This window comes from Chinchilla lanigera, unplaced genomic scaffold (assembly GCF_000276665.1).
Source record: "Chinchilla lanigera isolate Chin_1 unplaced genomic scaffold, ChiLan1.0 scaffold00030, whole genome shotgun sequence".
NCBI lineage: Eukaryota > Metazoa > Chordata > Mammalia > Rodentia > Chinchillidae > Chinchilla > Chinchilla lanigera.
The window spans coordinates 9,027,994-9,044,683 of record NW_004955431.1 but is presented as its reverse complement, the minus strand read 5'-3'; the positions used below and the strand labels follow the sequence as shown (position 1 = coordinate 9,044,683).

General features: G+C 36.4%; 1 protein-coding gene across 19 annotated transcripts in view; it reads right to left on the bottom strand.

Moving 5' to 3' along the window:
* The window catches only part of Supt20h (suppressor of Ty 20 homolog (S. cerevisiae)), a 37,520-nt gene that overhangs the window by 6,161 nt on the left and 14,669 nt on the right, over positions 1–16,690 (bottom strand). For 14 of the 19 annotated variants that reach the window (XM_013515800.1, XM_013515801.1, XM_013515794.1 and 11 more), the window contains 14 exons: positions 15,435–15,574; positions 14,976–15,132; positions 14,835–14,891; positions 12,420–12,491; positions 11,232–11,389; positions 10,134–10,160; positions 9,380–9,412; positions 8,387–8,504; positions 7,797–7,899; positions 7,493–7,651; positions 5,480–5,549; positions 4,841–4,995; positions 2,392–2,447; positions 792–914 (listed from right to left, as the gene is read on the bottom strand). In XM_013515800.1, coding sequence (XP_013371254.1) covers positions 792–914; positions 2,392–2,447; positions 4,841–4,995; positions 5,480–5,549; positions 7,493–7,651; positions 7,797–7,899; positions 8,387–8,504; positions 9,380–9,412; positions 10,134–10,160; positions 11,232–11,389; positions 12,420–12,491; positions 14,835–14,891; positions 14,976–15,132; positions 15,435–15,574 — 1,428 coding nt within the window. Of the gene's footprint in view, positions 1–791; positions 915–2,391; positions 2,448–4,840; positions 4,996–5,479; positions 5,787–7,492; positions 7,652–7,796; positions 7,900–8,386; positions 8,505–9,379; positions 9,413–10,133; positions 10,161–11,231; positions 11,390–12,419; positions 12,492–14,834; positions 14,892–14,975; positions 15,133–15,434; positions 15,575–16,690 lie in introns of all 19 variants that reach the window. The other 5 variants (XM_013515804.1, XM_013515806.1, XM_013515811.1 and 2 more) reach the window with 4 other exon arrangements.

Sequence of the window (16,690 nt, the reverse complement as noted above, 5' to 3'; positions counted from 1 at the left end):
CTCAGTGGCAGCATGCATGTTTCCCAACTAGTGAGACTCTGGCAAAAGGACTGATGGTGACATATGTATTTTTTTTTTTCTTTTTTTTTTGCAGGACTGGGGATTGTCTAAGGGCTTCAAATTGAACTGTATCTCCAGCACTTTTTTCCCCAAGACAGGGTCTTAAGTCACTTAAGTTACCTGGGCTGGCCTCACACTTACGATTCTTGTACCTCAGCCTTCCACAGGGTTGAGATTACATGTGTGGGCCACCACACTTGGCTGAACATTTCATATATTTAATTGTGTAATAGGGGTAGGACCCAGGAATCTATAATATATAGATGTTAGTTTCCCAGGTGATTCTAGAAGGTGGCCCAGGTTCAGAAATACTGGTAGCTCTCCTTCTAATTTTTTGCTGTTACTCAATTTCACTGTGTTTAGCAGTGTGTAACATTTGCTTCTGTCCATGTTCCTGCTGCCCTATACTTCACAATAATGTAGACAGCTCTATTCTAGCAGCAAACACAGGAATGATGACGACAAGGCCAGAGACCTGGTCCTGTCTTTCGAAGTATGGCTATGAGTCATTTTTCTCAGTCTGATCCCCTCCGCACAAGATCCGACATCACCTATTGAGAATGTCTGTTCTACTAAAAATAGGTACCCAGCAACTGAATTATTACTATTAATAAAGAAAGAGTACAGAAAGTGTTTGTTCCAACAAGTCAAATAAAACAACCTGAAATATGATTGGAATACAGCAAACAATGTCCCACTTCTGCAGTCACAGCACAGAAGCACAAACCTACCTGCTCTCCTGGCTGCTGAGGACTGGAGGCTGTGGGCTGCAGAGGCTGCTGGGGTGCGAGCTGGGAGAGATGCTGCTGCTGCTGCTGCTGCAGGGTGTTAAAGATAAGCGAGCCACCGGGAAGCTATTTTGAATTTAAACAAGAACAAATTAGCTACTTTCACATTACTGTACATTTATATGAAATATTCCAATTTCTTTATTCCATGTATTTTTTGGGGAACATTTACTATGTATGTATGTGTCAGGCACTCTTCTAGGTATGTACTGAGGAAAAGGTGAAGAAAAAGTAAAACTGATTAAGTTACCTGTCCTTAAAAAGGGTCTATTTGGAAGTAATTTTTAAGTGCTGTAACTCTGGGTTTCAAGTATATTAACATTTTCAAACAAATCTTTCTGCTTCAAAGTAAACAACTATCCAAACTTATATACAATTATTTAGCTCTTCTTATATTTAATATCAAAGAGTATTACATGCACTAGAAATAAATAAGATGCCACAAATCAGAAATATATAAACAAAACCTGTTCCCTAAAATTTGTTCTAGCTTTGTCAAAAATTCAGTAATATATGGATTTTAATATAATGCAGTGAGGAATTTTGCATATTTAATGGGGAGACCATTACTGTCATTCTGGATTCATATTCATTTAATTTTTTAAAAAATTTAAAAAAAGAAATACCCAGAAAATTAAAGGTAGACTTTTTTTCCCCCCCAGTGGTAATCGAACTTACAACCTTGCGCTTGCCAGGCAGGTCCTGTGCCACTGAGCTAAATCCCCAGCCCTGAAGGTAGACTTTTCAAATACACCAGGAAACAGTTTTTCCTTTTTAAGCTATAATGGGTTAGTAATAGACACTTTGAGGTCCTTATAGAAATTCCAAGTATATACCAATCACAGAATTCTTAGGTCTAAATAGTCAAAACAACAACCAAACCAACCAAAAAACAACAAAAAAGAGACTCTACCTTTTGTCAAAATTTCTCCATCTAACAAATTACTGTCAAGTAAATTTGAACATAGCACAGAAAGCAGAAGTTCAGTTTTTCCTTCCTCAATGTGTAAATACTAAATATAAGGGAACACGTACATTTTCACACTCTATCCAAGCACATCTATTGTAAGCTAACAATATACAAACTTGTACATGAAAGGCCTGCTGAGAGTAGAGTTATATCTACTACCTCTACTGTGTGCATGTATAGGACCAGGTAGGTATAAAAGTTCTTGATTAAAGAGGGCTGTAGGAGTAATTACAAGTGAGGTGTATAAAATACTGTTTCCCCTTATCCAACCGATCACACAAAGGTAGCAGTAACTGCACCCTTAGAAGATTCTGAATAGACCTCAAAATTTCTTTTTTTTTTGTCTTTTTTTTGAGGCAAGGTCTCACTATGCAGTTCAGGCTGGCCTTGAGCTCACTTTGTAGCCCAGGCTGGTCTCGAACTCGCAACCATCCTCCTGCCTCAGCCTCCAAGTGCTGGGATTACAGGCGTGCGCCACCACGCCTGGCTTAGACCTCAAAATTTCAAAGGGTAATCTGTATACACTGTTGGAAAAAAAATGAACTTTAATCAAAAGCAGTGCTGCAGTTTTACCTGGAGTAGATTTAAAGGCCTGAGACTTGAAGTATTTTTTAAACCAAATGGAACACCTGTTAAATGAAACTCATGGTTATAACATAATTACAACTGTATTACCTTTGAAAATGATTTCTAGTTCAGTATATATAAAGACATTTCATATACTTTCTCCACAGATATACTTATTTTCCATATTTAAAAAAGCTTAAACACATTTTCTTCAATTATCAATACTGAGATTTTATTCAAAGATTCACAATAGTAATGTACATTATACTCTTTATTTCAGAAACTCAGATTTCTTTTTCACTATTGCAACTACTGTCTGTAAAAAGAGTAATTTAGAATTATATGGGCACCATGAATATGCTACAACTATTTCTGTTGTCTGTTGTGTAAATATATTTAAGATACTGGCACCTACATTTTCCAGTGCTAAATGATGTATAATAATCCTGTCTCTAAAAACTGAACTGGTGTGCTCTATACTATTTTTTTTTTTAAGTACAGAGGCTATCAGAATGCTAAAGTGTGTTGAATTTTGTAGGTAAGGATCAAAACCACACATCAGAAACAATGGTTAATTCTGAACTTACTCCTAAAAATTAGTGGCACAAAATATAGCACCTCTTTAAGTGCAAGATGGGTAAACATTTTTAGTAAAGAGCCACAATGTAGGTATGGTAGGTCACACACAATCTCTGATACGTATTTTCCTTCTTTTATTTTAAAAATGTGAAAACTTAGTGGGGTAGCACGCACTTGTAATTTCAGCATTTGGGAGCCTGAGGCAGGAGGACTGCTCTGAGTTCAAGGCTAGCCTGGGCTAACTAGTGGGTTCAAGAGCAGCCTGAACTACATAGTGAGACCCTGTCTCAAAAAACCAAAAAATATTTAAAAAGTAAAAACCACTCTTAGTTTAGACTGTGAACTTGTCTGCTTACCCTGTTCTCAAGGTAGGTATATATTTTGTTCACTTAATGAAACACTCTAAACACTAATTAAAAATGTATCTTGTCCTTTATCATATTTTATTGAAAAAGATGAGGCAGAAAATTCACACTGAAACTATCAAGGTCCTGCATAAGAAAGTGACAAAGTGTAGTTCAATGATAGTATGATAAAACTGGCAACGCTTTCAAGAAAAAATGCTCATGAACACGTGGCTTAAACAAAACTGTACACTGCATGGTACATAAAGGTGGATGACATCTGTAGAGTGCTTTCCAACTTAGGAAAGGCATTTTCATACTTTTCTTTCTCAGAAGTACTGAAGCTAAAACATTTTTTACTCTCATTTTACAGTGCATAAAACTGAAGCCTAGGGAAAAAATTTAGGTGACCTCTCTAAGGTCCCATGGTTAGTAACTGCAGCCATCTCTGACTGGTACTACTGATAAAGTTAATGTACATATAAATATCCTAATTGAAGATTTAATTCTATTCCCAGGGTTCTGCCACTAATGTCATTTATGTTCATTAAAGTAAAATACAAGCTAGGATATGAAACCACTGCAACATGTTAACAGGTTTAAATTCTAATTCTCATAATCCATAGGAAATTTTGGATAAATTTTTTAATACTGTTTTTTTCTGTTAAATTTCTCAACAGCGAGAAATGGAATCATTCCAAGGTACACTAATACCTCGGTTTACCAATGCTTCAGTTTACAAGCAATTTGGTTTGACAAAATTTTGCTTCTGTTTGCAAATTGTTTCGGTTTACAAACTAACCCACTGCCATCGTCTTCCCCACACAAACATAAACGCAGCCATCTTTCCAAAGTTGTAAAACAAATTAAGTTCATAAACTGAGGCATCACTGTATTATAATACATTCTTTTAAACAACATCAGAAAATGGCACAAGTTTTCTAGTACATAGAAAACCACTACAATAAACTATTATTACAATGATGATGACTACTTTTTGAATGCTTGTCTCCTGTACTTCATTTATGTTTTCTCATTTTATCTTCATAACTAGGAGATAAGCTCCTATTGCCATTTATTTATTGAATTTCATACAGGAGGCAAATGAGGCACAAAGGTAAATTTTCCAAGATTACACATACAATGAGTTGCCCAAACCAAACTCAAGTAGTGGCAGTGAGACTCCACAACATAGGCTTCTAACTAACATGCTGTGTTGCCTCTTATACAATAGGTATTTTCAAAATACATTTACTTTCCCTGCAACAAGGCTAGTAAAATTAATTACCATCAGAAAGCAAAAGAAAACATGTACATAGGCTTATAAATTTACCAAGTTTCTTCACAGAAGTTAGTAAATTCTTTCGTTTTAAGTTCAAATACCAGAATTTTAAAAGGCTTGAAAATTAAATACGTAGGGTGTAATACTTCATCAAGTAACAAAGATGCCTTTAGTAATAACCTTAAAGTAACATTTTTTACTTTATCATGTACTTCAGTTTTTCAGCAGTTATTATTTCCCGTCTTCTGACCTGCTCGAGACGCTGCCTGCACGGTGCTGGGCAATGCATTTGGTAGCAGACTCCCCGAGGGGAGAAGGCCAGTCAGGTTTACTCCTGCAGGAGTTATGGCACCAGTGTTACAGCCCAGCACAGGATTTGAACCAGTCATCAAAGCCTGGGCCCCACTGCAGGACAATAAGACAAAGCATTAAACTTGTACTATAAAAAGAAAAGTATGCCACATAATCCCTCACATTAAAAAATGAATTACAAAACAAAATCATTTCTGTTTTCAAGTTCAATTTTCTGCTCAGTATCATTTTCAGAATGTCAGAGAGGCGGATACTGGCGGCAAGGTTGGCTACAAGTACGCACTGAATATGTATCACAGTTTTGAAATATCATTTGGAAAGTACTAACCAAGGGATTGAAAGGTGGTAAAAGAGGACAAACAGAAAAATCTATGCCACTATCAATATGAAGGATCTCAGTACACATAATAGATGCATAACTAAAACTGAAACACAAGTGAGACAACTTCTTTCCATATGTAAACTACTGACTCTTTCCATTTGAATAATATACAATTTGTTCTTAATCTCATAAATACGTATTTATTTAGGTGGGTGAGAGTATCTTAAAAAGATCAGGTCATCCTTACAAACTTACCAAACAGAGCCCACTACATTGATGAAGTTAAATCCAGCAGAGTTTGCCATGACCTGGGTGGCTGTGGTTCCTGCAGTTATAGATGTTACCATGGTGGAAAGAGGAATGGTCGTTACAGGCATTGCCTGGCTCAGAGACATTTGCTGCTGAGCAAACTGAGTTAACAAAGTGGGCTGAGGGGTGAAGCCTGAATCTTGGGGAGTAGGGGTGGCTGAAGGGGCACTAGGAGTGGAGCTCTGAGCATCAGGAGGGTGTGGGGTCGATGAAGGGGTTGGTGTAGGAGTAGATGGCTTAGGAGTTCCAGATCCTGCTCATTGAGAAAAATAAAAATTGCTAGTTTGTTATAAATGGCCAGTCCTTTTTAAAATAAGGTTAATGGAATCTTACTTAGCACTGACAATTTGTTCCAGTTTTTTTAAGCAGTTAACTGCAAGTGTTAATTTCTACACATGATTCATGAGTGTTGCTACACTCAATTACAATTAAGGATGCAGTATATCACCTAAAAAATCCCATTAGAGATGCTATTACAGTAACAGTAAAAATAGACATTTGTATTCTACCACAATACCCATTTAAAAGTCCTCATTTCCTACATGCTGCCTTTGGCCTAAAAGGTTCACAAGGAATTCAAATTAAAGTTTTGTTATTTACTATTTCACTAATTCAAGACTTTAAAAAATACTGCTTAGTGTAATAGTCTGCAATAAACTGTGAGCATATTTATAAATTACGTAAGCTAACAATCATATTTGGCACCTGCATATACATGTTGAAGTCCTAACACATCAAGGTTACCCTGACAAACAAATTTACAAAAACAACAGTAATAAGGTAAGTATCTGATAGATAATACTGCATCTTTAACAGTAACTGTGTACTTCTGTTTAAATGTAGAATGTATAGAAAATCTGTTGTGAATGAAGTATGCACAGTTTAGCAATTAAAAAAAAAAAACAAAAAAAACCAAAAAAGTAAAACCAAAAGCTCTTGAGGTGTTTTCTTTTTTAGCTTTCATGTCCTGCAGAAAGAAAGGAAAGAAATGTGAATGTCCAGAAGCTGTCACTCAACCCTTACTTAAAGTAACAACTGTGTGCAGTAGATTACCATAATGCATACCCACAACATAAGAAGTGTGAATAAGACTTTCAGAAAATTTATATACTTTTCTTTGTGCAAAACAAGAAGGCAGAAAAATTACACCTTTTGAGCTATCAAGAGGAAGATGTTTACATCTAATTCGAAGACCGTCCTATCGCTGTGCAGCGTTCTAAAACTTTCAGCACACGTTGGTAATATATAAAAAATCTAAAAAACTGGAATGCTTTTTTTCCCCCCAAATTGGCACCTAATTATTTAATTATCAGGTAATTACCAATTTGAAGAAACTCTCCCAAATTGTTTTTAGCGTTCATGTATAATTCTTCTTGATGTTAAAAAAGTATCCAGTAGTAAAAATTACATTTTAGTATTTTCAGAATAATGCTTTATATGATCATCATCACATTTTAGTAACTGACAACAATTTATAAGAGAGTGTAGGAGTGTTTCTGAAATACTGGTTTTCAGTTTATTTTATCATCATCTTGGAACTAACTGGGTTATTACACATACAAAGATAGGACCTGCAGCAACAATTCTTAGGACTTTTTTTCCACATCAGCCACATAGTTCACATAAAGTGTAAAATGATCCTAGGGTATACTGGAATAAAAAATATTTTGGAGTCTTACTGCCAAATGTTAACTATCAGAATATTTTTTAAGGAGTTGTGTAGGTTGAAAGTCTAGGAGAAAGGTATACATAGAGTGCATATACAGATACAGGAAAACACACTACAATGAACATATAATACATACAAACAAGAACTCTGCCTCAAGCTTCCAAAACTTACACATTTTCGGTACACAGTACGTTTAGATTTCACTATTCACAGGTAGAAAAAAGTTGTCTTGAAAAACACTGATGCAAAAGCTTACGAAAATTTACTGAAGAACTGAAGTGAGGACTCACTTTGTGATGAGCTGGCAGGTGACAGGGCAGCTGGAGAAAGCATACTAACTTGACTGAGATCCATTGATGACTTCCGAGAAAGATTTGGTGGCTTAGAAGAAGGAGGAGGAGTTGGGGACTTAAGAAAGCTACTGGCTTGTTGTGGTGTGAAATAGTTACCTAGAAGAAGAACATGAGAATTATTTCCTAGATTTATAATTCAACATTCTGTGAGTTGCAGAAATATAAATGAGTAAAGTTTTAAAAAAGATTATGATTCTGGGACTTTTTTACTTAGGTCATAGGAAAGAAAGGATTTTAATACCTGAGGCACTATTTCCTGAGCTTGAGGGAAGTTTGATGGGCGGAGGTCGATGTTTTACTCCCTTCCCCAATACTGAAGACTGAACTGACACAGTCTCCGCCTGCTGAAAGGCAATGACAGTAAACATACCTGTTAAAATTAAAGTTACTATCACAGTAACTCCTAGATGAAACCAATTTTCAACTCTGCAAACTATTCCTAGTGGTCACAGACTCAATATCACAGATGTAACACAGGAATATAATTTCACACAAAACCTATATAATATATTGCAGCACACCTACAGGATGAGGGAAAGACTTCTGAGCAGCTGAGAGGAGAGAGAGAATCTGAGGGAGCCCAGAAGAGTAAGATGAGGGTGAAGCTTCCAAACTCCTCTATCCTTCTTTGCTAGGAAAGTAACTGCTGAAGCTGGATGACCAGCACACAAGTATTCATCATACTATCCTTTCTTTGTGTGCTTCTGAAATTTTCTATCATAAAAAAGTTAGAATCAAAACTAAATAATCTTGCTGCCTCTCAAAATATAATCCTTAACATTTGTTAGATTCCTTGAGAAACAATTAGGTACAAACAGTAATGAAACATACTTCTGTTTCTTTCCCAGGAGAAAGCTGGTTTAGACTGGTAGAGCCACTAGAGCTGTGTGACATCTTGACTGGACATTTGGCTTCATTCTGGACCAATTCCTGGTACTGATTAACTACCCTGAGTATCAGGAGAAAATAGATAAGGACTGCTTGCCCTATTTAAAACACAAATTTATTATAAAGAAAATGAATAATGCTGTTATTGGAAAATATGTTCCATGAAATCTAACACAAAAATGAAAATTAAGGTAACTTATCTTTGTGTTAAAGGCTAATCTTCTGAATGACAAATTCATGTTAAAAACATTCTGCTAACACATTCAAGATACATTTTCAATATTTTACTTCTAATTCAGAAATTACAGGGGTAATTTAACCAATAAGCAGCCCAAGAAAGTACTCACTGCTTTACTCTTTATGTACTTATTTTCTGTTTTTTAGTACTGGGACTTGAACTCAGGACCTGTGCTTACCAGGCAGGTGCCTGTGCCACTGAGCTATATCCCTGGCGCTCACTGCCTTATTCTTAAAGTCAGACTAAAATCATCTTCTATGGCTACATTACATGTCTAAGTTTTCCTATTTAAAACAAAATTATATTTAAAACATTATTCTTTTAACTATTTTCTTGATTCCATGAAAACATCCTAGGTATTAAAATATCAGAAACATACAGTTGAGTTCTTCAGAATCTCATCCTATGAAAATAATTATTTTTAGCCATTTGCGATATCACATCTTTTGATATTTTTCCTAGAATCAACAGCATTTTAAAGTTGGGAAGGATATTAGAGAGCTTTGTTCAATTGCGTAATTTCACATGAAACTCATAAATATTAAATGATTTACTAATGTGAAGAATTTTAAGCAGTAAATGGCATTAACTAAAATCAAAGTTTATGTCTTCTAAAAAAAGTATTCTCTAATACTATTTAAGTAGAAAGTTTTTCATATCTATCCTAGTCAAAAATAAAGATTCAAGTATTCTTTTACCTCTCGGCATCAGTCTTTGACCCAATAATGAACCTGAATGGTAAAGGGAAACAGAAAAGTGTAAGATGAAGATGTGTTAAAAAGCCGTTTCAAGCCTTTCACATTTTAGTCACAGTAATTTTATAAATAGATCTACTGAAATACCAAAAAATTTTAAAATATATTTAAACTTATGAAGCAATAACCAAATTTTGCATGTATGGAATAATTATGTATAATGTGGTTGATTTAACTCTGGGGACATTTACTTTGTCATAAGATTTATTTAGCAAAACATAATCCGAACTGAAAATTACCAATTTACCACCTGAAAATGACCACTGATAAAAGTGATGGCTTGGCCTCGTCACAAAATCACTGAATTACTGTATCTGGGGCCTTCTCGCCTTCCATTTATTTTCCTTGTGGATTTTGGAAGTCATTTTATTGTTGTCTGGTTCTAGGGATTCAGGCCATAGCCTTCACACTGAGCTGTATTTCCAGCTCTTTTTTTTGTTTTGTTTTGAGACAGGGTCTCACAAAATTGCCTAGGCTGGACTTGAATTTGTGATCCTCCTGCGTCAGCCACCCAGAGTGCCGGAATTATTGGCTATTACACCTAGCTCAAAGACATTCTGTCTACACAACAGGACCTTAGAATACATTTCAGACAAGGAAGACAGCCTATTGCCAGTTCAAATAAAAATCTCTACCATGTTCTTTTAAAAAGTTTGACTTTCTTAACAGATTAAAACAGTGCTTATTCTTCAATTACCAATTTGAATGATCATCTGTAGAGGAGCTGAAAAATATAAAATGTAAAAAAAAAAAAAAAACTCAGTTAATGCAGCTCGAATTTTAACTTCAGAATTATTCAATAATGAATTACTCATTATGAATACCAATGAAAGACTGGCAGATAATAAATCATGCAGCACCTGATGTAATGGCAAAAAAAAAAAAAAAAAAAAAGATCAATTTTTTTTCGTGTCAAAGCAGTCAGTGAGCTTTCTGGCCAAATTTCTCATGAGAAAACATATGACACCCTCATGCCCTAGAAAAGTTAGTAAGTTTAAAATGACCAATGTATGTCTCTAGGGAAGATTTTTTAAAAATATGGATAACCAAAATATATGATCTTTGTATTCTCTTAGCTGAGGAGTCCCTAACTGCTACTATTTCTGCTTACTGACTTTTATTTAAGTATTGGTGAAGCTACTCTTTAAAAATCTACCTTCCTACTAGACTTTCAATTAGTGTTTTATAAAGGGCTGTACAAACAGCTCGACATAAACTTGGCCCCTGCCTTTTTCTGCTGAGCCTTTCTTTGTATGATTCTTTTCAAAACATTATATGATTTACAAATCAGAACTGGTAATAAAACTAACAGTAAGAACTAACAAAGCTAAATACTGAGCCAGGTATGGTGGCACAGGCTTATAATTGCAGCACTCAGGAGGATAAGGCAGGAGGATCTGGTGTTCAAGGCTAGCCTCAACTAAATAATGAGGCTCTGTCTCAAAAACAAAACAAACCGTAATCCACGCTACATATATATAGTATACATATTCTGCAAGATCAGCCATATAAACTGTGAACACATAAGTAAACCAAGAAGGACACCCCAGAAATAATTCTTCAAAGCTAGCATAAAAATAATTATACTATGGTATACATTCTTTAAAAGAAATTATTATTTAAATAACTCAGACAACATGGTAACTATGATTTACATTTCTTCCATACCCTGTTAAATCTACTTGGTATACGTAACAAAAGGTGCATCCCTAAAGAGAAATTTTAACTTATTAATAGTTGCCCGTCAGTAGTTGCTAAATACCCTCTAATTTTACATGGATTTATTAGAACTCACTGAGACGGAGACATCTGGCTGTCACTTTCTTCATCTCCTTTACATGGTTGGATTTTACCATAGTAAAGTGGATCACCAAGTGACTGCAAGATGGTGAGCTTTGTTTTCTGACACTGATTACCAGCTTCATACTCAAATACATAATCATCTTTTACATCCTGCAAAAGAGCACCCCAAGTAATACCTTTTCAAGTAAGTAAGCAACCAGAATTAGCAAACATCAGAGAGAAATGACACACTAACTTATGTCTGGCAATAGGAAGATGCATGGCACTTAGATTATAGAAATGCACTAAGATTTCCTGAAAAGAAAGCTAGGATAGTTCTCTTCTAGTAAAGCATTAACATGTAACAATGAAGTGTGAACATGTAATGATACTAATAAGCAAAAATATTAACGTAACTAAAATCATAACAATAAACATTTATTGGACATTGTTGTCACTGCACTAGGGTACAGCCTCAAGAAACAGTCACGCCTGTATGGCTGGCGCCACCACCATGTTGAACTGAAGCTAACTGAGCATGAGTCTGAGTGCCTTGCCTGGAGTCCCCCACATGTACCCCGGCCCCTCTGGGGCCCTGCCTCTCTACCTTCAACAGGACTACACAGGAATTCTGCGTCACATGGTGCGCTGGGAATGGGAGCACCAACTGGTAGTTACTAAGCTTGCAAGAAATATGGCAGAGTTTTACATGCTGGACACATAAACTGCAAATGTTAACAGGATAAAACCTGAAAGCCTGATTATTTTAGTCACACACACACAAAATCGTATGTACAAAATATCTTGTAGTATTCATTCCTATGGTTTCTCTAATTTAATAATTATGCCTATCTCTCTCTCTAAGAAGTTATTACTGCAATTAGAGATTAGAACATTTCCTTTAAGAGACACCCTTAAAAGAATGTACTAACTTGAAACAACAAGCAAATGAGCACTACCAATATGCCACAAAAGCAAAAAGTAAAAATGCAATTCTACATATAAACAGCTCTTTACAATGGAACCTATATTTAAAGAAGACAAAATAATTGCTCTTTGTAATTCAATGAAATCTTAGAAAATTATTTTTTTGTTGTTGTTAAAAATGATTCCAGATTTAAAGTAACTGAATGCTTAATAAATTCAGAGCTCAGATCAGGAACACCATTACTGGAAGTGAAGGCTGGCAACAACCACTCACATGCGCTGGCCAGACTGTCGGCTGCGAGTCGTCGGATTTGAGAGACTTCTCCACCTTAGCGTATTTCTCCACCTACACAATCAAATCAAGATGCTACAGAAAATGCAATCACCATGCTGACCAAAGGGAACTCGACAATACAAATAGTTATTAACGCTGACTTCTGATTCAGTACTACATCATCAACTGCTTAATGTGTAAGCAGCGTAAGATTCTGACTGCTCAATCAAAACAACTTTAATAATAAAATAAAAGCAGAATTTCTTTGGCTATGATAGACACAGCTAGACAGTGTCTTTCTCTTCTTTTTACTCCATTAACCTCACATCACAATTGTCTTTTAGAAAAAACAGAATGTCGGAGCGAGAAAGGTAAGTAAGGACCAGGATCTTTTCCTTTTGGCCTGGTTTTTAATGGAATAGAAGTTGTCAGGTTTAATGGCAAAAAAACTAGAAACAGACCGGGGAAGATAAAATATTACAGTTGAAAAATATTTCAAATCCTTTCCATTTTTTGGGGGGGGGAGGTTTTTAAGACAGGGTCTCACTATGTAGCTCAAGCTGGCCTTGAACTTGTGGCAATCTTCCTGCCTCAGCCTCCCGAGTGCTGGGATTACAAGCATGCACCACACTTGACTTACTCTTTTCAACTTTCTGATCAAATTTGGGCTATATGTTCTGTGTTCCTAAGAATATGTGTGAACTAAATGTTCTCACTTTCTTGGAGACTATGATCTTCAGAGTAACCGAGGTAGGGATATAGCTCAGTAGTACATTCTTCACATGCTCAGGGCTGAGTTAGGTGAAAAACTCTTTTCCCCTCAAAAAGATAGTAATTTAGATTCATCTAGATACTGTTAAAAATACACATTTTTTTATTCCCCTTCCCAGGAGACAGTGATTAGTAATTAGGTCTGACCCAGGGACTGCAATCTGTATGTTTAAGTGATAGCCTATGTCAATCTCCAAATGAGTGAGTCTGAGTAACTCTGTAATTAAACCACAGCGTGTGGGTCCCAGCAACAGTAACTTGGAAGTTTGTGAGAATGGCGGCATCTACCCCCAGCCCAGATTAGCTGAATGGTAATCTACAATTTAACAAACTTCCCAGGTGACTCTTACACATCACCTGCAGCTTGAAAAGTAAGGCTTCGGACACCCAGCCCACTGCTCTCTGAAGCCCAATTTCACCCCGTTCATACCCGACACCTATTCTTACACTGTGTCTTCAAGAGCACATAGGTAACGTAGCTTACTTCCTTCAGGTGCACACATATTCTATTTTGCCTTCATGCTCTGCAGATTTTCTGCCTAAATCAGAGTAGGATAGTACTTTTGCTAGCCAAGGAAGGATGCGAAAGAATATATAATTACAATTAAACAATTGTAAAGAACTCTGGGAATACAGAAAGAACATAAGAGAAAAGGCAGGAAGAAATATAGGACCTCTATTCAAATGTTCCTCTCTTATCTTTGATCATTTCTATAAGGCGTGATAGAAAAATAAAATACGACATTTAACTGAAAGTTTATTACAATAAAAGACACACTGCCATTCATCCCTCTCACTACCCCCACACCACACTTATCCCACCATTCCTGCCACTTGCTCAAGCAGCTCTGGACGTCTTCTGGGAGTGTCTCTAGCTGTGCTATCATGGCTACCTCAATGTCCTCAATGTATTCGACAGTTTTAACTTCCATGGTCATTTTGACTCTGGAGAAGAGCCAGAGGTTGCACTGTGCCAGATTTGCTGAATAAGGCAGATGAGGACATACCGTAATGTTTTCATGTGACTGCCTTTCTGCTGGATGGCATGTAAGCAGTAGTAGTCATTGAATTTTTACCGTACCTTGTAAAGATGCTCATCAAAGAGGACATCAGAAATGCGTTAGAAGTGGCAAGAACAATGGGATAAAAGTGTTTGAAATGAGCCGCACTACTGCAAAGGGGATTAATGGCAATGTGTCTTTCACTGTAATAAATGTTTAACGTCCATGGTATTTTTTGATCATCTCTTCTAGCTTATGTTTATCATAAATGAAAAATAAGTGAAAAATACTATTTAAATTCCTAATTCTGGCCATTGGTTCAGTGTTAGCAATCTCTACATTTAAGCAGTTTGGGGAAAGAAGCATCATTAGGTTATGAAGAAATACATGAGAAACAGAAGCATCACATACATCACATTTTCAAAGTTACTTCTATTTTAAGTGCAGGACTATATTAAAGGGTTATATTTCCATGTAATTCCATGTGAGGATTATAATTTCTAAAAATGAGCAGCTTCTTTTTATTCTATTTTTAAAAGAACTAAGGTTTTCCCTTACAATGTAGTTATCAGCTACCTAAATGATAAAACATATGAATTATATGTGGAAAAAAAAGCAGTTCATCAGCTAACTTATGACTTACATCCACTTCAGAAGGTATGGACAAATTACAGGGACTCCGTTTCCACATATCTACACACTGAAAAATTAAAAATAGCGTAAGTACAAAATTCAAAATAAGTTAAGCTTGCTGGTATAAGCTTTGTTAAAAACATATACTTACATTTCCTGCTTTAGAAATTTTGAGGTCATAATGCTGACCTGCTTTCCTTTCCTTTCGTTTTTGTAAGAAATCAAGCAATTTCAGCTGAGGAGGAGGTGGACCATGAGACAGATCTTGCTGCCGATTTAAAGAAGACCTGGAATATCTCTTGAAACACCTAAAATATTAAGAGATTGGATCTAAACAAAGCTAATAAACTCATGTGTAAGTCTGACTGGTAAGCAATGATTATATAATCAAATCACAAATATTTACATAGTATTACATGCCAAGCACTGTCCTAGGCACTGGCAAAACAAGAATGAGTAAGGCACACTTCCCACGACCATGGGAGCTAGCTGATAGTTCCGAGGGGCAGACGCACACTCACATCCAGAGGGAAAAAGATACCACAAACAGGAACACTGACAGCCACTCATCACAGAAGTGTCTTGGCTCACTCTGCACAGAGGCACTTACCGTTTCATAGGGCGAGTGTTCATCTTTTGCCTGTTATACAGCAGTCTGTTGGCCATGCAGGTTACTGCTATGGAAGGATCAAGACACAGTGGTTCTGCTGTAGCTAGAATCAGCTGGCTCTCAAGCAGAAGTTTGTCCTCCTGAAATGTAGAAGAGCACATGTCAATACCAAATTTAACATTTTTAAACTGGGCGCAGGGGTGCAGACCTTTAATTCCGCTACTCAGGAGGCTGGCAGGGAGAAACGAGGGTGTGAAGCCAACCTGCGGTCCTTAGTGAGACCTTGTCTCAAAAAAAAACAAAAACCATACATATTATAATACTTTACAAATTTTATTTACCCAAATCCAAAATAAATACTGTTTTTTTTTTTTTTTTTTTACTGGTATCACGTAACTTACTTTACCAAATCCTACTTTTTTTGTTTTTTTCCTAAATCCCTGAAATGTCTTAACCATATTTTATGTTATATCTTTGCAATGGTAGGGACAAAACCGAGGACTTTACACATGCTACACAAGTGGCTCTACCACTGGGTTACACCCCCAGCCTTCTATAACAAGTTTTTAAAGTCAAATATTATTGCTGCATAGGAACTTTTGGGGAAAAAATGCTTCTTTTCCCTCCTCTTTTTTTTTTTTTTTTTCTTTTTTTGTGAGACAGGGTCTCACTATTAGCCCAGGCTGGCCTTGAACTCACAGCAATCCTCTTGCCCCAGTCTCCTAAGTGCTGGGACTGCGGGTGTGAACTACCATGCCTGGCAATAGCTTCATTCAACTTTTATTACAGGAATTTTCAAACATACAAAAAAGTACAGGTGTAATGACACCTATGCACCAACACCTAATCAACGCCTTATTTCAGTTAGTGACTATGCTCCTAACTTTAGCTTGTTCTGCTAGAATAACTTAAAATATACCTTAGATGTTACACTCACTTGGGAAAACTTTAGCATGCACTATTAACAGACAAGGACCCCAGTCTATTTAAATTCCTCCTGCCATGATCCAGGTATATTATTTTGAACTTGAACTTAAACGAGGTCTTCTACACACTGTATTTGGATTTTACATCTTACAAGTACTTTTTCTGGTGGTGGTGGCACTGAGCACTGAATCCAGGGCCTTCACACTGAACTATGACCCTGTCCCTTTTTTTGAGACAGCGTCTCTGGCTAAGTCACTAAATTGTTCGGGCTTGCTGGGGCTCAAACTTGTGTTCTTCCTGCCTCTGCCTTCCAGAGTACCAACGTCCTC